This window comes from Scyliorhinus canicula, chromosome 26 (genome assembly GCF_902713615.1).
Source record: "Scyliorhinus canicula chromosome 26, sScyCan1.1, whole genome shotgun sequence".
NCBI classification, from domain to species: Eukaryota; Metazoa; Chordata; class Chondrichthyes; order Carcharhiniformes; family Scyliorhinidae; genus Scyliorhinus; species Scyliorhinus canicula.
In genome coordinates this window covers 5,993,717-6,010,082 of record NC_052171.1, presented here as the reverse complement: position 1 = coordinate 6,010,082, position 16,366 = coordinate 5,993,717, and the positions used below count along the sequence as shown (strand labels likewise).

The 16,366-nt window shown below is 41.2% G+C and overlaps 1 protein-coding gene across 2 annotated transcripts; it reads left to right on the top strand.

The window, feature by feature from the left end:
* The first annotated feature begins 165 nt into the window (after window positions 1-165).
* On the top strand, window positions 166-16,041 carry LOC119957503 (heterogeneous nuclear ribonucleoprotein H3-like). 2 transcript variants are annotated; one of them, XM_038785615.1, is made up of 13 exons: window positions 166-299; window positions 1,405-1,520; window positions 3,390-3,545; window positions 4,583-4,726; window positions 7,729-7,867; window positions 9,830-10,026; window positions 10,286-10,384; window positions 10,575-10,708; window positions 11,149-11,284; window positions 13,055-13,171; window positions 14,101-14,208; window positions 14,336-14,443; window positions 14,699-16,041. In XM_038785615.1, exons 2-13 carry the CDS (start codon window positions 1,442-1,444, stop codon window positions 14,794-14,796), a joined length of 1,515 nt encoding a protein of 504 aa, XP_038641543.1. In that variant the 5' UTR covers window positions 166-299; window positions 1,405-1,441; the 3' UTR covers window positions 14,797-16,041. The 2 variants fall into 2 exon arrangements, with proteins under 2 accessions (XP_038641543.1, XP_038641544.1); XM_038785616.1 differs by lacking the exon at window positions 14,101-14,208 and having other exon boundaries at window positions 168-299.
* The last annotated feature ends 325 nt before the right edge of the window (window positions 16,042-16,366 follow it).

Sequence of the window (16,366 nt, the reverse complement as noted above, 5' to 3'; positions counted from 1 at the left end):
ATAGGCCTTCCCGCCCCCCCCCCCCCCCGCTACGTCACAGCCTGAATTATATTTTATTTTTTTGAAAAGAAAAAGAAAAACGCACCCGCGCGAAAAAGTGTGGAATTTTCCCCACTCGGTTTGAAAGTAAACATAAAAAGGAAGGGAATTTCAATTCGTCATAAAAAGCGCGGCGGTTGACGGGACAATTCCGTTTGTTTCCGGCGGGTGACGTCAGTGGTGGGGGGAGGAGTGGATTGCGCTGTTGAGGGAGACGGAGACAGACAGACAGACGGAGCGAGCGGGCGAGAGAGCTGCAGGTAATGGAGGGGGTGGGAGAGGACCGAGCGGTAAAATGGCTTCCATCCCTATTAATCACCAGCTCCCCGAGCGGCAGTAGAGTCCTTCAGTTAGTCGCCCTGAACCCTTTTTCTCTCTGTTTTATTTGATTTTGTATATAGAGTGTGCGAGGGAGGGGGTGGGTAGGGTAAGCGGTGCGCGGGGGGGTTGAGGCGGCCGCGGCTCGAACACGAGGCCGTTGCGAGGCGCGGCCGCCATTTTGCTGCCGCTCGCCCGCCCGCCTAGTGTTTTGTTCCGTAATGGAGGCCGACGGCCGTTTTCACTCCTATCATTATCCCCCCAAACCCCCGCTCGCTCGACGGTTTTCGGTGCCCAAGGAGGCGGGGGAGACTTTTTATTTTCTCCTTGCTTTCCTTTCACTCCCCCCGGCCAATTTTTCACCCGGGACGACACGAGGCAGGGAGCCGCGATGGCGTTCCCGCTGTCCGGCCTTTTTCTCCCCACCCCTCTTTGGCGGCAAGACTTCCTTCACCACCACACTCTGAAGCTTAACTAAAGGTATGAACCCCCCTCCCCAATAAAAAAAAATAGGCCTGGTCGATAATTTACAACAAAAAAACTGAGGGCCTTAGGGCGAGGTTTTACATCCCTTTTCTTTCCCGCCTCTGGGTTAGCGACTGGAATTCGGCTCCACGAGTTTACACCCCCCCCAAATTAAACGTGGTTTTTCAGGACCCCCGCAGCCACATCGTGGTGTCCGCTGGCCCCTTGACAACGTGTGGCGTCGCTCAACGTTCAGGAAAGCGGTCAAAGCCTCTATTCACCGTCTGAGTGGGTGCACTTTATTCTCCACATTAGTTACTGTCGGCTCAATACTCTGCGTGGGTCTCACCCCCCACAACCCCAAAAACGTGCAGGTGGGTGGATTGGCCACGCTGAGGCTAAAATGCTCCTTAATTGGAATAAAAATAATTGGGTACTCGAGCTCAATAAATGAATACCCCTGTAGCTGGTAGTGGAAGGCGGTTGAGTCGATCAAACCCCTCAGACTTGAGGTCCGATTTGGCTGCAACGTGCTTTGGCTTCTCTTGACTAATCGTGACTTTTTTCCCCCTCTCTCCCCAGACTTTGTTTCTGAGACACCAGCGGTTCAAACATTAAAATGGATGAGGATTTCGTTGTCCGTGTCCGTGGGCTTCCATGGTCCTGCACTGCCGATGAAGTGTTGCACTTCTTCTCAGGTTATTCTTCTCGGGATCTGTAGAAATCTTTAAATTGAGGGGGTTTACAGGTTTGAGCTACGTGGGTCTGAATTTCAGGAACATGTTGGCAAAAATAAAGGGTGAATAATTGGGTGAAGGAGATAGTTGAAAAAGTTAATTCTTTATTCAACATTCCTTTCCCTTGTGCATTAAGATTCATATTAACATTATATTTGTCATTTCTAAAGAATGATCGTGTTTAAGGTAGTCTTTACCATGGCACATTATAGTCACGTGACTCACTGAAAAGAAAAGGCGGTTTCCTCGACTTGTGCCTTGAACGTAACGGCCCAGCCTCTGCAGCTTTCTCTGCTGAAGAATTTCACAGATTCACGAGCCTCAGGAAATTCATTCTCAACTGTTCCCTCTGGTCCTCGACTCTCCCACAAGTAGAAGCAACATTGTTGACTGAGCTGTTTTGGTGAATAATAACAATGATACTTGATACTTGGGCAAAATTTTGGTGCTTGCAGCAATTCAAAAACAACATTATTTATTTTGTTGGTAGTTTGTAGAAAATGGTGTGGTAAGAAGCATTGAGAACAGCAGTTATTCTCCTTTCTGTGTTATGGCTCTTGGGTCCTCTATTGAATTTAGAAAGCCTACAATACAGAAGGAGACCATTCTGTCCACTGAGTATACTGACCTTAGGAAAGAACACCTTACCTGGGGCCCATGCTCCTGCCCTATCCCAGTAACCACAAGGGGCAATGTAGCATAGCCTGTACATCTAACCTGTGCACCTCTGGACTGGAGCACCCTGAGGAGATCGATGACATGGGGAAGTGCAAACTTCACACAGTCATCCAAGGCTGGAATTTGGAATTGAAACTGGGTCCCTGGTGATGAGGGAGTATTGGTGACTTGTATTTATGGGTTTATCATTTTTGATTGTAAAGATATCCATCAGGTTGCTCCCACCTCAACTTTCTAATTTCTTGGATAACCTGGTGATACATCCTTCCCAATGCCAGTGCAGACTTGGTGGGCCGAATGGCCTCCTTCTGCATTGTAAATTCTATGATCCTCTGTTCTGGTGTCCATGTCAAACATCTTTTATGATGTGACCAGTGCAGTAAACTACCATTTAATGTCAACTTAATTTTAATAATTTGCACTTGGTTTTCTTTTTCACGGTCTAATTAACATTTGCTACTTTTTTTAACATCTGTCCTTGGAATTTGCTGAACCACTTCAGGCTGTTGTGAAGCCTTTACTCTAGCCTTGTCCTTGCTTGTGTGTTCCTGTTTAAAATGTGTAACTTTCTCACACACAAATCTCAAAGTTCCTGTTAGGTGTGCAAATGAACTGGTGCTGAATACCAGCCAGCTTGCCTTCCATTGCAGGCCTGTACCCTGTTCGCTTGCGTCCTGCCATACTGTATGTGGCTTTGAAAGTACACTAGGCAGCATGGGAAGTTTATTGACTTGCAACGTATTCTGTTGCTAGATATTCTTGCAACTAATGGCAAGAATTTTTTTTTTTGTTAACTACTTGGTTACAGGCTGGGGTGGTGATTTGTTTGTTGGGCATTTAGATTTTCAGTATTGACTTTAAATTAATACACTATGCTGTGCTTTTGTTAACATATGTGCTTTGCAATGCCATTACTATTAACATCTCCCCCCGCCCACCAACCACTGCCAGCGGCTGGTTTAGCTCACTGGGCTAAATTGCTGGCTTTTAAAGCAGGCCAGCGGCACGGTTCGATTCCCGTACCAGCCACCCCGGGCAGGCGCCGGAATGTGGCGACTAGGGGCTTTTCACAGTAACTTCATTGAACTCATGACGGTAAGCGATTTTCATTTGATTGTCACAATAATTTGGCAAATTGTGTGCTGCTTTTAGATTGCAAGATATTAAATGGAACTGGTGGAATACACTTCACCTATTTAAGAGAAGGCCGCCCAAGTGGTGAAGCTTTTGTGCAGCTGGAAACGGAGGAAGATGTAAAACGTGCCCTTGCAAAGGACCGTGAAAGCATGGGCCACAGATACATTGAAGGTAAGATGCTTAAAGCAATCAGCTTACGGGCCATGGTTTAGAGAACCCCAAAGTGTTTCATAACTTTTAATACATGGTGGTATGGGGAGCACGGCCCACTCTGCAGGTGTTGTAGAGCAGAAATGGAAAAGTATTTTTTTTTAAAACAAAACAATGTTTATTCTATGACCATCTTAGCAACCATTAATTCAAATACAACTCCCAGAGTACAGTAATGCTTTGTACTAAGTCCTTTTAACATCCAGAAGACTTAGAAAAAACAACCTTTAATAGAAGCATATGAAGTTGAAGTCACTACTGAAAAACATTTATAATTCTGAATTCACCAAATGGCAAACAACAGCAGTCCACCTGCTCTGTCTGACTTCAACTCCAACACTGAAAACGAAGCTAAAACACACCCTGCAGCAAACAGCCTAAAACAAAAGTAAAAAGCTGACGGGCAGCCCAGCTCCATCCACACTGACATCATTGCAGTAATATGGGCAGCCAAACATTTCTTAAAGGGATATTCTCATGAAAAGCTGAACAGCCAGAAGGTTTATTGTGGCATGTTCTTGTATACTGAAGTGGAGTCGGGAGCAAAATGGAGGCAACAGTTTTGATCTGAGAATCGCAGTATTATTTTGGTTCTGTCGAGCGGGCTGAACTTTGAAGCACTTTCCTGGCACAGAAGTTCAAGCTTGGTCTCTATATCCAAAATTGCATGATACCATTCCTTGGTGATATGCATTAATTATTGGATACAAACACCTTGTGTTTAAAATTTCTCTCAATATCTCAGCCTGCAAGCCACGTGCTTCTTGACTTTTCCAATACTTGCCACAAATTAATCCAACAAAAGTTGGGCGCAGACAAATTAACCGTGTGAAGTCATCCTGGAAATGCTTGTGACCTTCCCATGCAGTGAATACCAAAAATGGACTTCCTCGCTAACAGATAGGCTTTAATTGTCTTTTCCTCTGCTCTTTGCGCATGTCTCATCTTTGAACAAATATTTTTGCAAAATGTCTCGCATTTACAACTTGTGTTCACAGTGTTTGAGACTAAAGCCACTGAAATGGATTGGGCACTGAAACATGCTAACCCAAATCAACCAGAGTCAACGAGTGATGGAACAGTGCGCCTTAGAGGCTTGCCCTTTGGCTGCAGCAAAGAGGAAATTTTGCAATTTTTCACAGGTACCTTTTACTTTTTTTATATTCTGTACTCACGGAACACCCAAGTATTTGGGCATGTGGGTCTGATGTGGGAATGTCAAACAGTAATTTTAGAATGGATTACTTAGGGGAGGTTTGGGGGACATTTGTGTAGCTTCGGATGGCCTGTCCAATGGTGCTTGGCATTAATGTGCAAGGCTGATCAATACAAATTTGTTGAAGTCGGTGGTTGAATAGCTAAGTAATCGCTGTAGAGTGGCACATAGAATTGGGCACAAGGGTTTTTTTGTTCCAAAAAAGTTTCTTGGACAAAATAGTTCCATGCCTTTGTCAGTTTGCGACTCAGCAGAATGATTTACAATAAAGGCAATTCTTGCACCATTACTTAAGAAATGCAATTGCTGTAAACATGCAATCTAAAGAAAACAAAGTTGTCGGTCTGCGGGAGATTTTGGTTGCAGTTTTCAATAAGGGTCACTGTTAGCTCCATAGTCCCGGCAAAGCTTATTGGACCAGAGTTTTCAAAACTACACTTCTGTTTAATGGTGAACTATTTATTTTAGGGAATACGTTGCATTTGTTGATGAAACACCAGCAAAAACTTTGTTTTTAAAGGCCACAGTGGCAGCTTAAAATTACCAATTTTGCTTTTCCATTTTGAGGATGAGAATTAATTCTCCTCCTCCTCTCCCTCCCCCCCAAGTTAATCCTTGAGTCCAATCTTGTGAGCCAGTAATATAAAGGATGACTTATAATTTTATTAACATGTGAAGGAATTGTTTAGAACCTAAGTTTTGTGCTAAATCTTTTCTGATGCCTTCATCTCTAATTGAAAAACGTAGCCATTGCGGTTAACAAATTCAACGTTATTGCCAGGTGTGATCTCCGACCTCAATTGGTTCAAATTTTTCCAGTTGCTTTGAATTCTCAGAACACCGCTGCTTTTGGCTGAAGAGATGCTGATGTTCTAAACTATTCCTTTAATGTGTTTGTGTCCAGTCAAGCTTCTGGGTTCAGGCGGTAGTCGTGCTATAATTTGGGATCTGTTGTGTTGCACCATGGAGTGGTAGATGCAGGCATGTGCTTGCCATTCCCATGGCGTTTCCAAGCCCACCTTTGCCAAAGACCAGGATCTTTCTCTATAGAGGAAGAGTTAACTGAGTTTCAGCACCTCAACTATCGTTTCATAGCCATGTTGGCTGTGCCTAAATGTGGGAAGACCCACTGAAGGGATGAAAACCTAAAATGGGTGCATCTCCCTCAAATTGGGTTCTTTTGTTTCCATGTTGACAACAGTTCTACTGATTTGCAAATTGTGTTTACGATTTTAAGTTGTGCTCCTGATGTTTCAGCACTAAAAGTCACTGTAGTTACTGGCTGTGAAGAAGTTATAATTATATCAGAAGGTTTCAATAATTGCAACAAAATCCCTTATAAGCAGATAGCCTTGGTATTAGTGGGTGGGAAAATGTGTTAATTATTTCACCATTCTATTTCCCTCTTCACCTCCAACTGGAGGTGTCAACCATTTGCTGTATTATATTTCTTGTTGCTGGTTCCTTGCTTAAATGGCTACTTTTCGTGTGAAACGTCATGGTGGGTGCCAGCAAGGGGTTCAACCACTGGGGGAGCGTCTCGAGCCCTAAGATGCCCTTATCTAATCCTATAACAGGAAAGCGAGTCCTTGGCTGGGTTGTGTAGCATAGAGTAGCAGTTGAGGAACTAGTTCCTGGGTTAAGACTCTGCTGCAGATTTAATTCAGCCTCCTGATTGGGGATCTGTCATGAATCGGAGTGTGGGGTAGATAACAACTCAGTTGAAATTGTGTGTGGATATCATGTAATTTAATATGCCAGAAAAGATGAGCTGCATTTGACCAAGTAATATTCAATAAGAGTACAGTTAGTCACAGATGTTAGGCTGGTCACTGAATCGATGTCCTTGCTAACGATTTCTTCACAGTCAGTAACATGCAGTATATGATGTAAGTGGACTCTTAAGACCATGTAAATTGGTGTATTGGCGCAGACTTTGCTTGGTGAATGGACTGGCTGCATAGTGCTAGTTACCTAAAGCAAACCATTTTCTGATTTATTTTCCCATCCACTTTTTTGATAGTGGTGTTCGATGCTCTCGCATTTTTGTATTGTTTAAAAACCCCATCCCAGCTATAGAGTTCTGTTGCCAAGTAGTAAGTTCAGTTATACATGAACCTAACTGAAGTTGCTGACTTAATCCCCATCGTTTCTTAATTGAGTGGTTGTTTATTCAATTCCTAAGTTGAGGCATACGTCTTTACTGCCATTATTGATTTTCCAACAAACCAAACTAGTAGCCGGTTAATTCTGCTGTTAAGTGCTGTTTGCAGCCGGTAGCTGAAGGTCTGTTCAACCTTCATTGGCTTTTGCACAGACTTAATAGAATGGAAACGAGTGAGGTATTTTTGCACAAACCTTCAGATGGGTCTATATTGATGTGAAGTGAAGAAAGTCACATTTCAACTGTGTTTCTTCATGAACAAAGCAAGTGAGAGACTCTACTTCTCTGGTCATGCAACTATGAATCCAAACTGTTGTAATGCCAATGATTCCAGGTGGATTGAGATTTATTTATCTGCTTTTATATTTTCCCATAAATGCGCAAATGTTTCCTAATTTTAGTATGCTGACGATCCGTATTGTTTTCCATTGAAACAATTTGAAAAATACTACCACTTGTTCACATTTTCAGTCTTTTACTATTTTGACTATGTAGTCACTATTTAATGTTTCAAAATTTAATTAATGTTGCCAAAATTGGTTATTGCAAAATGTCCCTTTTTATGCAAGCTTTGGTTTTGATGTGCAAAGTCTTTGTTTTTGTTGAATATTTGCTTTATTTAAACAGCATTCTGCAGCCATTTGCCTCAATAGTCAATTCTGATATCAGTACTCAATATTTATATGATGTAGTATGTGTATGAGTAGGAATGTTTCAATTTTTAATATTGTTCCCCTTGTGGGGTATTTGTCCTTGGGTTGAAGGGTTGGAAATCGTGCCAAATGGGATAACATTGCCGGTGGACTACCAGGGGAGAAGCACGGGGGAAGCCTTCGTGCAGTTTTCATCAAAGGAGATAGCTGAAAAAGCACTGGGGAAACACAAGGAAAGAATAGGGCACAGGTGGGGATGGACGGAAGGGTGGCTCATACGTCTTTAAGCCCACTTGTTCAGGTTGCAGAATTCATCCATTTTTTTGCAGAGAAAATAGTCGAACCTCCCACATGACATTGGAAAACTGAGTGGGGACTCAACTGATTTTTCTAAATTGTGTGTAAACGATGTCCTCCTATACTATAGGGCTCTCCATATATATGATTTGATAAATGATTGGTTACAATGGTAAAATGCCAGGACAGTATTTACCAAAATTAAGTTTGTAAAGTTTTTGTCCATGGGAGAGGGCCCTACAGTTTAGGACTGTTATCGATATGAACATTAAAATTACGATTGTTTAAAATTGATCAATTAAAAAAAATAGTACTTTGGTCCATTTGGATTAACTAAATTACATATACAATGAGCAGTTACAAAAATAATTTGTAACCTTTACAAACAAATGACAATTGTCAGCTCCCCGATTTGTAGAATTTTATCAGCGTAGTGCTTGAAGCACACAGCATTCCAGGCTTCTGTCTTCATCTGACCTAATGGGAAGGTGGTGACTAGTTGGCTTGCTGATTTTTATATTTTCTATTCTCCAGTAGAAATGTATTGCACTGTAATCAGTATTCTGATGTGCGTTAGATGCGTCGGAATAACTAGCCAATTGATGAAATTCGTCCCAAATGCTTGTTTTTGGAACAAATGCCTGACTTGATGCTTCATTTGCATGTAGCTTGAGATTTTAATACATTGGAGAGGCCTGTTTCACATTACTTCAAAAATTTCAGGAGTGCATTTTCTTTGCTGTGACGCCCTCAGTTTGTTCTAACTTCACCCTGGTATCACATTTCATTCAGATAGAAACCAGGTTCCACGATCTTGTGCATAGCTTTCCTTCTGGAAAGGTGTATCCCTCAAGTCCAAGAACTTGAGTGCTTTTTAAAAATAAAACAGTATAAACTCTTCGCAAACTTATTGAGTAGCCAGGTAACTAGCTTACACTCAGGTTTCTGATTGCCATTTGGACCTAGATGAGTCAGTGCTGTAAAATACGCATACTCAGCCGAGTTCATAATTTGGTAGAATTGCAGGGCATGCATCTCATGCCTAGTGAGCTGTGCCATATCTCGTTATAACGGCTTTCACTACTGCAAGTAATGATAAAATCATATTTCCATTGTTATCAGTCTTGACTGAAAACACACATGCCATTGAACCCACATTAATTTAATTGGTCACTCCTATGGTTCTAATTTGTGCTACAACAGGTCAGACATTTTTCTATTTGGACAGATTATTGTGAAATTTTCATAGCTGCTGTATTTAAAATCTTCAAATGAATTGTAATTTTGCTTAGACCTTTTTGGTGAAGTAGACGGGTTGCTCTGGTGAAAAGTTAATTTTGCTGTGCATGATGAATTTAAAGGCCATTGATAATCAGCCTGCTGATCAGTTATTGTAAGTGGCCGTGTCGAGGTGCCATCCAATTATACTGGATCAACCTGCCACTTTTCCCTCGAGTGCTGCTGGGGTGTAATGGCTGGAAGTATTTGAAAATTTGCTATAAACTATCAAATAACCGGTCAATATACATAGAGTATGCACCGCCTGTAATGTGCTTATTTTGAAGCATTGCAATGCTTGAAAGTGTCATTTACCTGCAATGCAAAGCGCAATCCCTATCTTTGAACTATGCTGTTGGCATTAATTTTCCAGTATGGTTCCACAATCAGTGGTGATGAGGACTGTCTACTTTCCCTATGCCTCCACGAGTGTTTAAATTTTCATATTTTACAGCCAACTTCAGAATTGTTACTCGTGCTTCAATTTTCCTATTGCAACTTTGAAATGTGTGCTTGGGGAAATGGCTGGAATTGAAACCCTTTTCACCAGGGGAATCTGCAGTAGTTTAACATATTTGTCAATAAATTGAAATATAATCAAAACCATGAGGTAAATATATTCATTGTGGCTGTTTAGGTACATTGAAATCTTCAGAAGCAGTAAAGGTGAGGTTCGAGCTTATCATGATCCTCCAAGAAGGTTAATGGGACAGCGACCAGGACCCTATGATAGACCAATGGGGGGTGGTGGACGAACTGGCTATGGTGGTGGTCCAGGGCCAATGAGAGGAGACATGTTTGATCGTTCACGCAGAGGATCTTCATATGGTGGAGGTAAGAGCATGGAAAGCTAGGTGTCTGGCAAATTTTTAATTAATCAAGTGGATTGGCATGGTCTGTTTAAAGTTCATGAATACTTCATTCCAGGTATTTGCACCAGATCTGTTTTGTACGATGTTGCAGATTAATTAGATGTGGAACCGGCCTTTTAAAATGATCAGTGTTTACGTTAATAGATCGCGAAACCCCACAGGGCATCTCGCTAGATACAACTTGTGTTTTGGTTGGACTGCTGAATTGTGTTTTCTCCTAGGCTATGGCAACTTTGACGATTATGGTTATAATGATAACTATGGTTATGGCCGTGATGCATATGGGCACAATTCCAGAGGTGGTGGAATGATGGATAGAGGTAGGTGAAGGAAGCTTTTATGATACACTTAAATGTGGACAAATACTTTGTTTTACCCCATGGGTTAAATTAATTGCTAATGGAGTTGCATGTCAAAAAGTATTTAATTTGGGCTTGACAGTAGGATATGTAAACCGTCATTAATTTATGGAGTTGTGCACAGATGATTAACTGTATTCTTGACATACAGGCATGGGTGGTAGCATGGGCAGCCGTGGTTATGGTGGAGCTGGAGATGCTGGTCCTCTTTTTCAGAATGGTACGGGTCATTATGTCCACATGAGAGGATTACCGTTCAGAGCTTCTGAAGGAGATGTTGCTGACGTAAGTGAGACTTTTGGGAGATTGTTCATAAGTCAAGGTGTTGGGGTGGGGTAATTCTAGGTTGAACCTATCACTGCAAGGAGCATCGGTGAAAATTTGCCAACAAAAAAATCCCATCGATTGCATTCCACTTCGAATGTAAGATTCCTGTAGTGCATCTATAAATGGAGCAGGAGTGACATACGGTTCATTCTTGTATTGGTTTTTCACTTCACAAACTGACTGAATTGGTGTTTGTCTTTGGTTCCTTATCTGACTGCTCTGCAGTACAAATTTATTTAATGCCGATGAATAATTTGGTTGGCTCCTTGGAGCTCAAAATCAAATTGTTTCCAGTACCAGTGCTCACTCTCACTGAACATTGCCAAAACCCAGGTTTCTTTTGCTTATTTAATGGGGCTTGAATAATCTGTTACAACTGCAACTCTGGTTTCCTACAGTTTTTTTCACCACTGATTCCTGTGAAGATCAACTTTGAATATGGTTCTGATGGTCGCCTGACTGGAGAGGCTGATGTTGAATTTGCTACTCATGAAGATGCAGTTGCTGCCATGTCCAAAGATAAAGCACATATGCGTGAGTAATTTGTTGTGATGTTTGGAACAAAAGTCTTAACTATGTTACCAACGGTGTTTCCTAAATTCAATAAAGGATGACACTAGTTTGTCTCAAAAAAAAGTTAACCTTGCTAGGTGTATCAACATATACAAATCATGTCCCTGGTTTATCTGTTGGTGTGATCTGTCGAGGCTGAACTTTAGAGAAAGTCGGACTTGTTCCCAGTTACCAGCTGAAAGAACAACATCCAGATTTTACTTTGAAAAAATGATTCGTTAATTTTCATCGGCAACTTTCAGCTACAGAACAAATTCTCCATTAATCTTAGCACAACTGGAAAAATCTCCCACAATGCGTAGCTAGGCCCACTCCATCTAATCATTGAACACCAAGGGCAATTGATCATGACCAATCCACCTAACCTACACATCTTTGGACTGTGAAGGCAACCCACACAAACACAGGGAGAAAGTGCCATCTCCAGACAGGTCTGCCAAGTCCCTGGCACTGAGGGGCAGCATGGCTAACTGCAATGCGGCCCCACTTTTTAAGGTGGCTTTTACTGGTGGCGCAGTGGACCGATATAATCCCAGAACTGCCTTTCCTGTGCCCTGGCCCTCTTGCTCGAAGCACAGGTGAATTTTCTCATCTCGCTTTAAAAACCTCAGAAGCTCTTGTGGTCAATCTGCGTTGAAGCGCACAAATCTGTAGTCTGATTGAGAAGCATGCTAATTACTTTGGACCCCAACTTTCAACTACTTTGATTTTGCAAATACATGAATAATTGAGTGTGCTTAAAACCACTAACACCTGGGACCTTGAGGGACTCTAGTATAATCATCATATACTCAAGATTACTTGCATAAATATCTTTCGCCACTGTCTCAGTAAACTGATCCATTCCTACCGTTGGTCTGAGCAAGTGAATCAAGCCACCTCAACTTGACCTGACCCCCCTCCATTTCCTTGAATTAAAGCTACAGTTCCAAAATCTTGAACCATAAGCCAAAACTGAAAACAGATCTGTAAACCTCAATTGTAACAATGTGAAACTAGTTTGTTTCTTTTGTTGCTTTTCATATTGTGATGTCCTTGAAAAGGACCCTGCATAAGAGCATACTGACTAGTTAATTTCATCTGAAAGTGCAGAATGCTAGAAATACTCGGGTCAAGAAGCATCTGAGTGCGTTGGACCCTAAGGACTATTTATATTTCCGACATTTCCAGTAATACTTGTGTGCTCATTTTCGTTTCTCATGGTTGATGTTTGACTCAAATGGTTAAGCAAGTATTTGTCTTTGATTTAAGATTTTCGTGTTGGAATTCTGTACTTAAAGGCAGCATGGTGGTGCAGTGGTTAGCACTGCTGCATCGTGGCACTGAGGGCGCTGGTTCGATCCCGGTCCTAGTTACTGTCCATGTGGAGTTTGCACATTCTCTCCGTGTTTGTGTGGATCTTGGGGCAATTTAACTTGGCCAATCCACCTACCCTGCATATCTTTGGGTTGTGGGGGCGAAACCCACGCAAACACGGAGAGAATGTGCAAACTCCACATGAAGAGTGACTGCCATCGTGCTGCTCTAATTGCCCCTTAATTTGTTTTTTTTTTTAAAAAGGAGTTTTGGGCTTGAGACTGCAGTTGTATTATTTGTATTTTTGTACTTTCGGAATTTATAAAAATTGCATTGACTGGCTGTGGTGCTGTTCTGTAATTGCTGACATGCAAACGAGTGGACCTCAATTATTGATTAGTTATCAATCTATTAATGAAAATTTCTTGATTATAGAACATCGGTATATTGAGTTGTTCCTGGATTCAACAGCCAACATGGGAAGTGGGCCTGGTGGATATGGAAATCACAGAATGGGTGCCATGGGCATGGGTATGGACCATTATGCAACAGGTGATCCATCAGATTTCTGCATTTAAATCAATTAATGTTCACTGTAACAAGCTTTTAAGAATGCAACATCTGGTAACGAAGAATACAACATCTGGTAGCATGAGCAAACTGATTTGCAGATTTCTACATAGATTGTAGGTGGTCTTATTCTGAATGCATCAGCTGGTTTAGCACACAGGGCTAAATCGCTGGCTTTTAAAGCAGACCAAGGCAGGCCAGCAGCACGGTTCAATTCCTGTACCAGCCTCCCCGAACAGGCGCCGGAATGTGGCGACTAGGGGCTTTTCACAGTAACTTCATTGAAGCCTACTTGTGACACTAAGCGATTTTCATTTTATTTGTCGAGGTGGAGGAATCCAATTTCCAATTTTTCTTTAATTAACCAATCTATGTTTTGAACATATTAGCTAGCTCCTAAGTTTTGATTTCTAGTTGAAATAACACTTATCTGGATGGTTGTTCTGTTGTCTATACTAAACTGTCGTTATTGCTACATCCATGGATCAAAATGGAGAAATGTTGATCCTCTACAAATGCTTGAATGTGGAGCACATTAGCTTCCAGCTGGTGCTAACCAACTTAATGCTTGGATTAAAATTGATGGGGCAGATTGTGGCATTAGTACCAGGTATTTAGTGTAAATGCTGGGTGTTGCCCCCATTGCATATGATTGAGTAGTTCCCTTATGGTCAACCAAACTTATTCTTTCCTCACCATATCATTAAATTTCTCCTTTAGTCGCACTGACCAACACATGTCTATGTGCTTTTAGACTTCTGCAAGCAAGCAGTCAGTTTAAATGTCGGCAACTTGCGTGTGGATGAACAGAGCACAAAAGAGCTGTGAAGACCACATATATTGAATGTTGTTTTCAATAGAGGGTGATTGAAAGTGCCACTTCATTCTTCTCACTGCAAAATTTATTGTAGGGCATCTTTTTTCCTTTGAGAAGAAAGGGTATAATGATTGGACCCCTGAAGGAAAGCTATTTGATACCTGTGACAATGCTACTGAATCTCAGCACTGCGCCACTGAAGGTAGGCCTTTGGGCACTGCCTGGGGCAATGCTAAGTATAAGTATAATGCTAAGACGTCGGAGCAGTTTGATCACCAACGTGAGGAAAGATTGAAATATCTAAATTTAAATTTTCTTTTGATGCATAGGCAATCAAGGAGGCTATGGGCATAACAGCCAGGGTATGGGAAATAGCTATGGCAATATGGGAAATAGCTATGGTGGATATGGAAATACTGGAAATACACGTGGATACGGTAGGTGCAGTTCCTTGTAACTGATGTGGTTTCAAGTATTGATCAATAGATTTTGCTTTGGAGACGGTTATTGGGAAAATTAATCATGGTTGGAGCTCATAATTGGTTGGAAGTAAATAGCTGCCATTGGTCTGAAAAAATGCTTCCTCTTTTTACACAGTTATGCATGATGTAATCTAAATGTAGTAATGTAGCTTGGGGTTTGTGGCAAATGTCATCTGGACGCAAGTTCAATTATTTTTCTTCAAATTCCAGGTTATGGTGGTATGGGAGCCAGTGGATATTCCAACAATCCAAATCCGAATATGGGAATGGGAAACTTGGACGCAAGCATGGCTGGATGGAGAATGTAAACTAATGTACTGCTGATCAGGCCATGAGCCAGAAGCTTCAGAACCCAAACTCTGCCACAATTTCAAAATGGATGACCAATGCAGCAGCATTGCTGTTTGTTTTTCTTCAAAACCAAAAGCAGTAATATTTTTACTAATAGAGCTACTTTGCAATTCTTTTTTTTATTTTTTTACATGTTTTGGTGTAAACATAGAACGCCCATGTTGCCTACTGGGTGACTGTTTGAAGCTTCGGGTGTTAGACCTGATGGAGAGGGAAAATTTGTTTTGATAATTTTGGACTTGCGTGAATGTGGCAAATCAAAGTAAACATCTAGTGCAAAGCCTCCTTTTGATGAATTCTTACATTTTATTATTTTAAACTAAATCTAACTTTAGATCACATGTTAAAAACACTCTCCGATGAACAAGTTGTGTGATTGTGAATGCTATTTTCTACTTTGGTGGTACCATTTAAAATAAAATTAAAAAAAAAATGGGCAGGGGTTTAACTTGGTATTCTTTCTATTCTATTTACCAGAAACTACAGGGCCACCAATGAAATGTCCACACTTCATTCAATTTAAGGTTGTGTTGTCACATGTAGAAATGTGCGGTTATGGGCATCTGTTAGAACATCTTTTGTGTCTGTGTTTTTCTGTCCAATTTGTTTCCTGATGAGACCATTACTGCAATTACTCCAGTTTTTGGAGTAATGTAAAATATTACTCCTATTTTTGCTTCCTTTGGGTTCTCTTTCCCCCCCCCCCCCATTGACCCCTCTGCCCATTCATAACAGCTAATGGTGATTTTCATTTGGGTTGAAATGGTGCGTCCTATTTTGACTTCCTAGAATGCTTAGATAAAAGACAAGAAGCAGGTGTAGGGGATTTGTGAGTTGAGCTGTCAGTTTCTCCAGAAATTTCGATATTTTCTTCGTGTTTGGCATTGGAACTCCCGGTGAACATGTTTTTCTTCAGCAGTTAGTAAGTTGATTTTTTTTTAACGTCTGTGTCTGGTTCACATGGGTTTTAACCTTGATTCTTAATACTTTGACTGTTAGCGATGTAGTTTTAAAAATGAGAAGTGTATCTTTGTACCTTTCTAAAAGGTGCTTTTTGGTTACCATGCTTTGTTCAGTGGGACATATTGACTTTGACACTTAGTTGAATATGCTTCTGAAACCTGTACATTTTTTCAACATCTGAAAGAGATGACTTACTGTACATTTCTAATGGTGAATATAATAAAGTGTAATTTCAGAAATATGTTAACAGGGCAAGATTTGTTCAGGCTTCAAGTGGGCTCCAGTCAGTCCTTTAAATTGGGGATTTAAATGATATTGGCATCTGTTTGTTTTTTATGAATTGTACTCTAGTTTCCAGTAAGAAAGATCTTGGCTCTGTTTCAGGGCGAGTTAATGAGATGGGATAACCAGACAGAACTGAGTGGCAGCCACAAGGTTTCGTAGGAAACTGGTTACAATTCTGAATGCATTGAATTGGTGGTGACAGATTCAATAATAAAATTTAATGGGTAATTGGATAAATACTTGGGAGAAAAATGTGTCGAAATGGGAGAAATGAGCTGA

Excerpts from the sequence above, each read along its gene's own strand:
- LOC119957503 (XM_038785615.1), top strand. The coding sequence starts at position 1,442 with ATGGATGAGGATTTCGTTGTCCGTGTCCGTGGGCTTCCATGGTCCTGC. Across the intron at positions 7,868-9,829 it reads AAGGAAAGAATAGGGCACAG|GTACATTGAAATCTTCAGAA; the intron begins GTGGGGATGGAC and ends GTGGCTGTTTAG. Across the intron at positions 11,285-13,054 it reads CAAAGATAAAGCACATATGC|AACATCGGTATATTGAGTTG; the intron begins GTGAGTAATTTG and ends TCTTGATTATAG.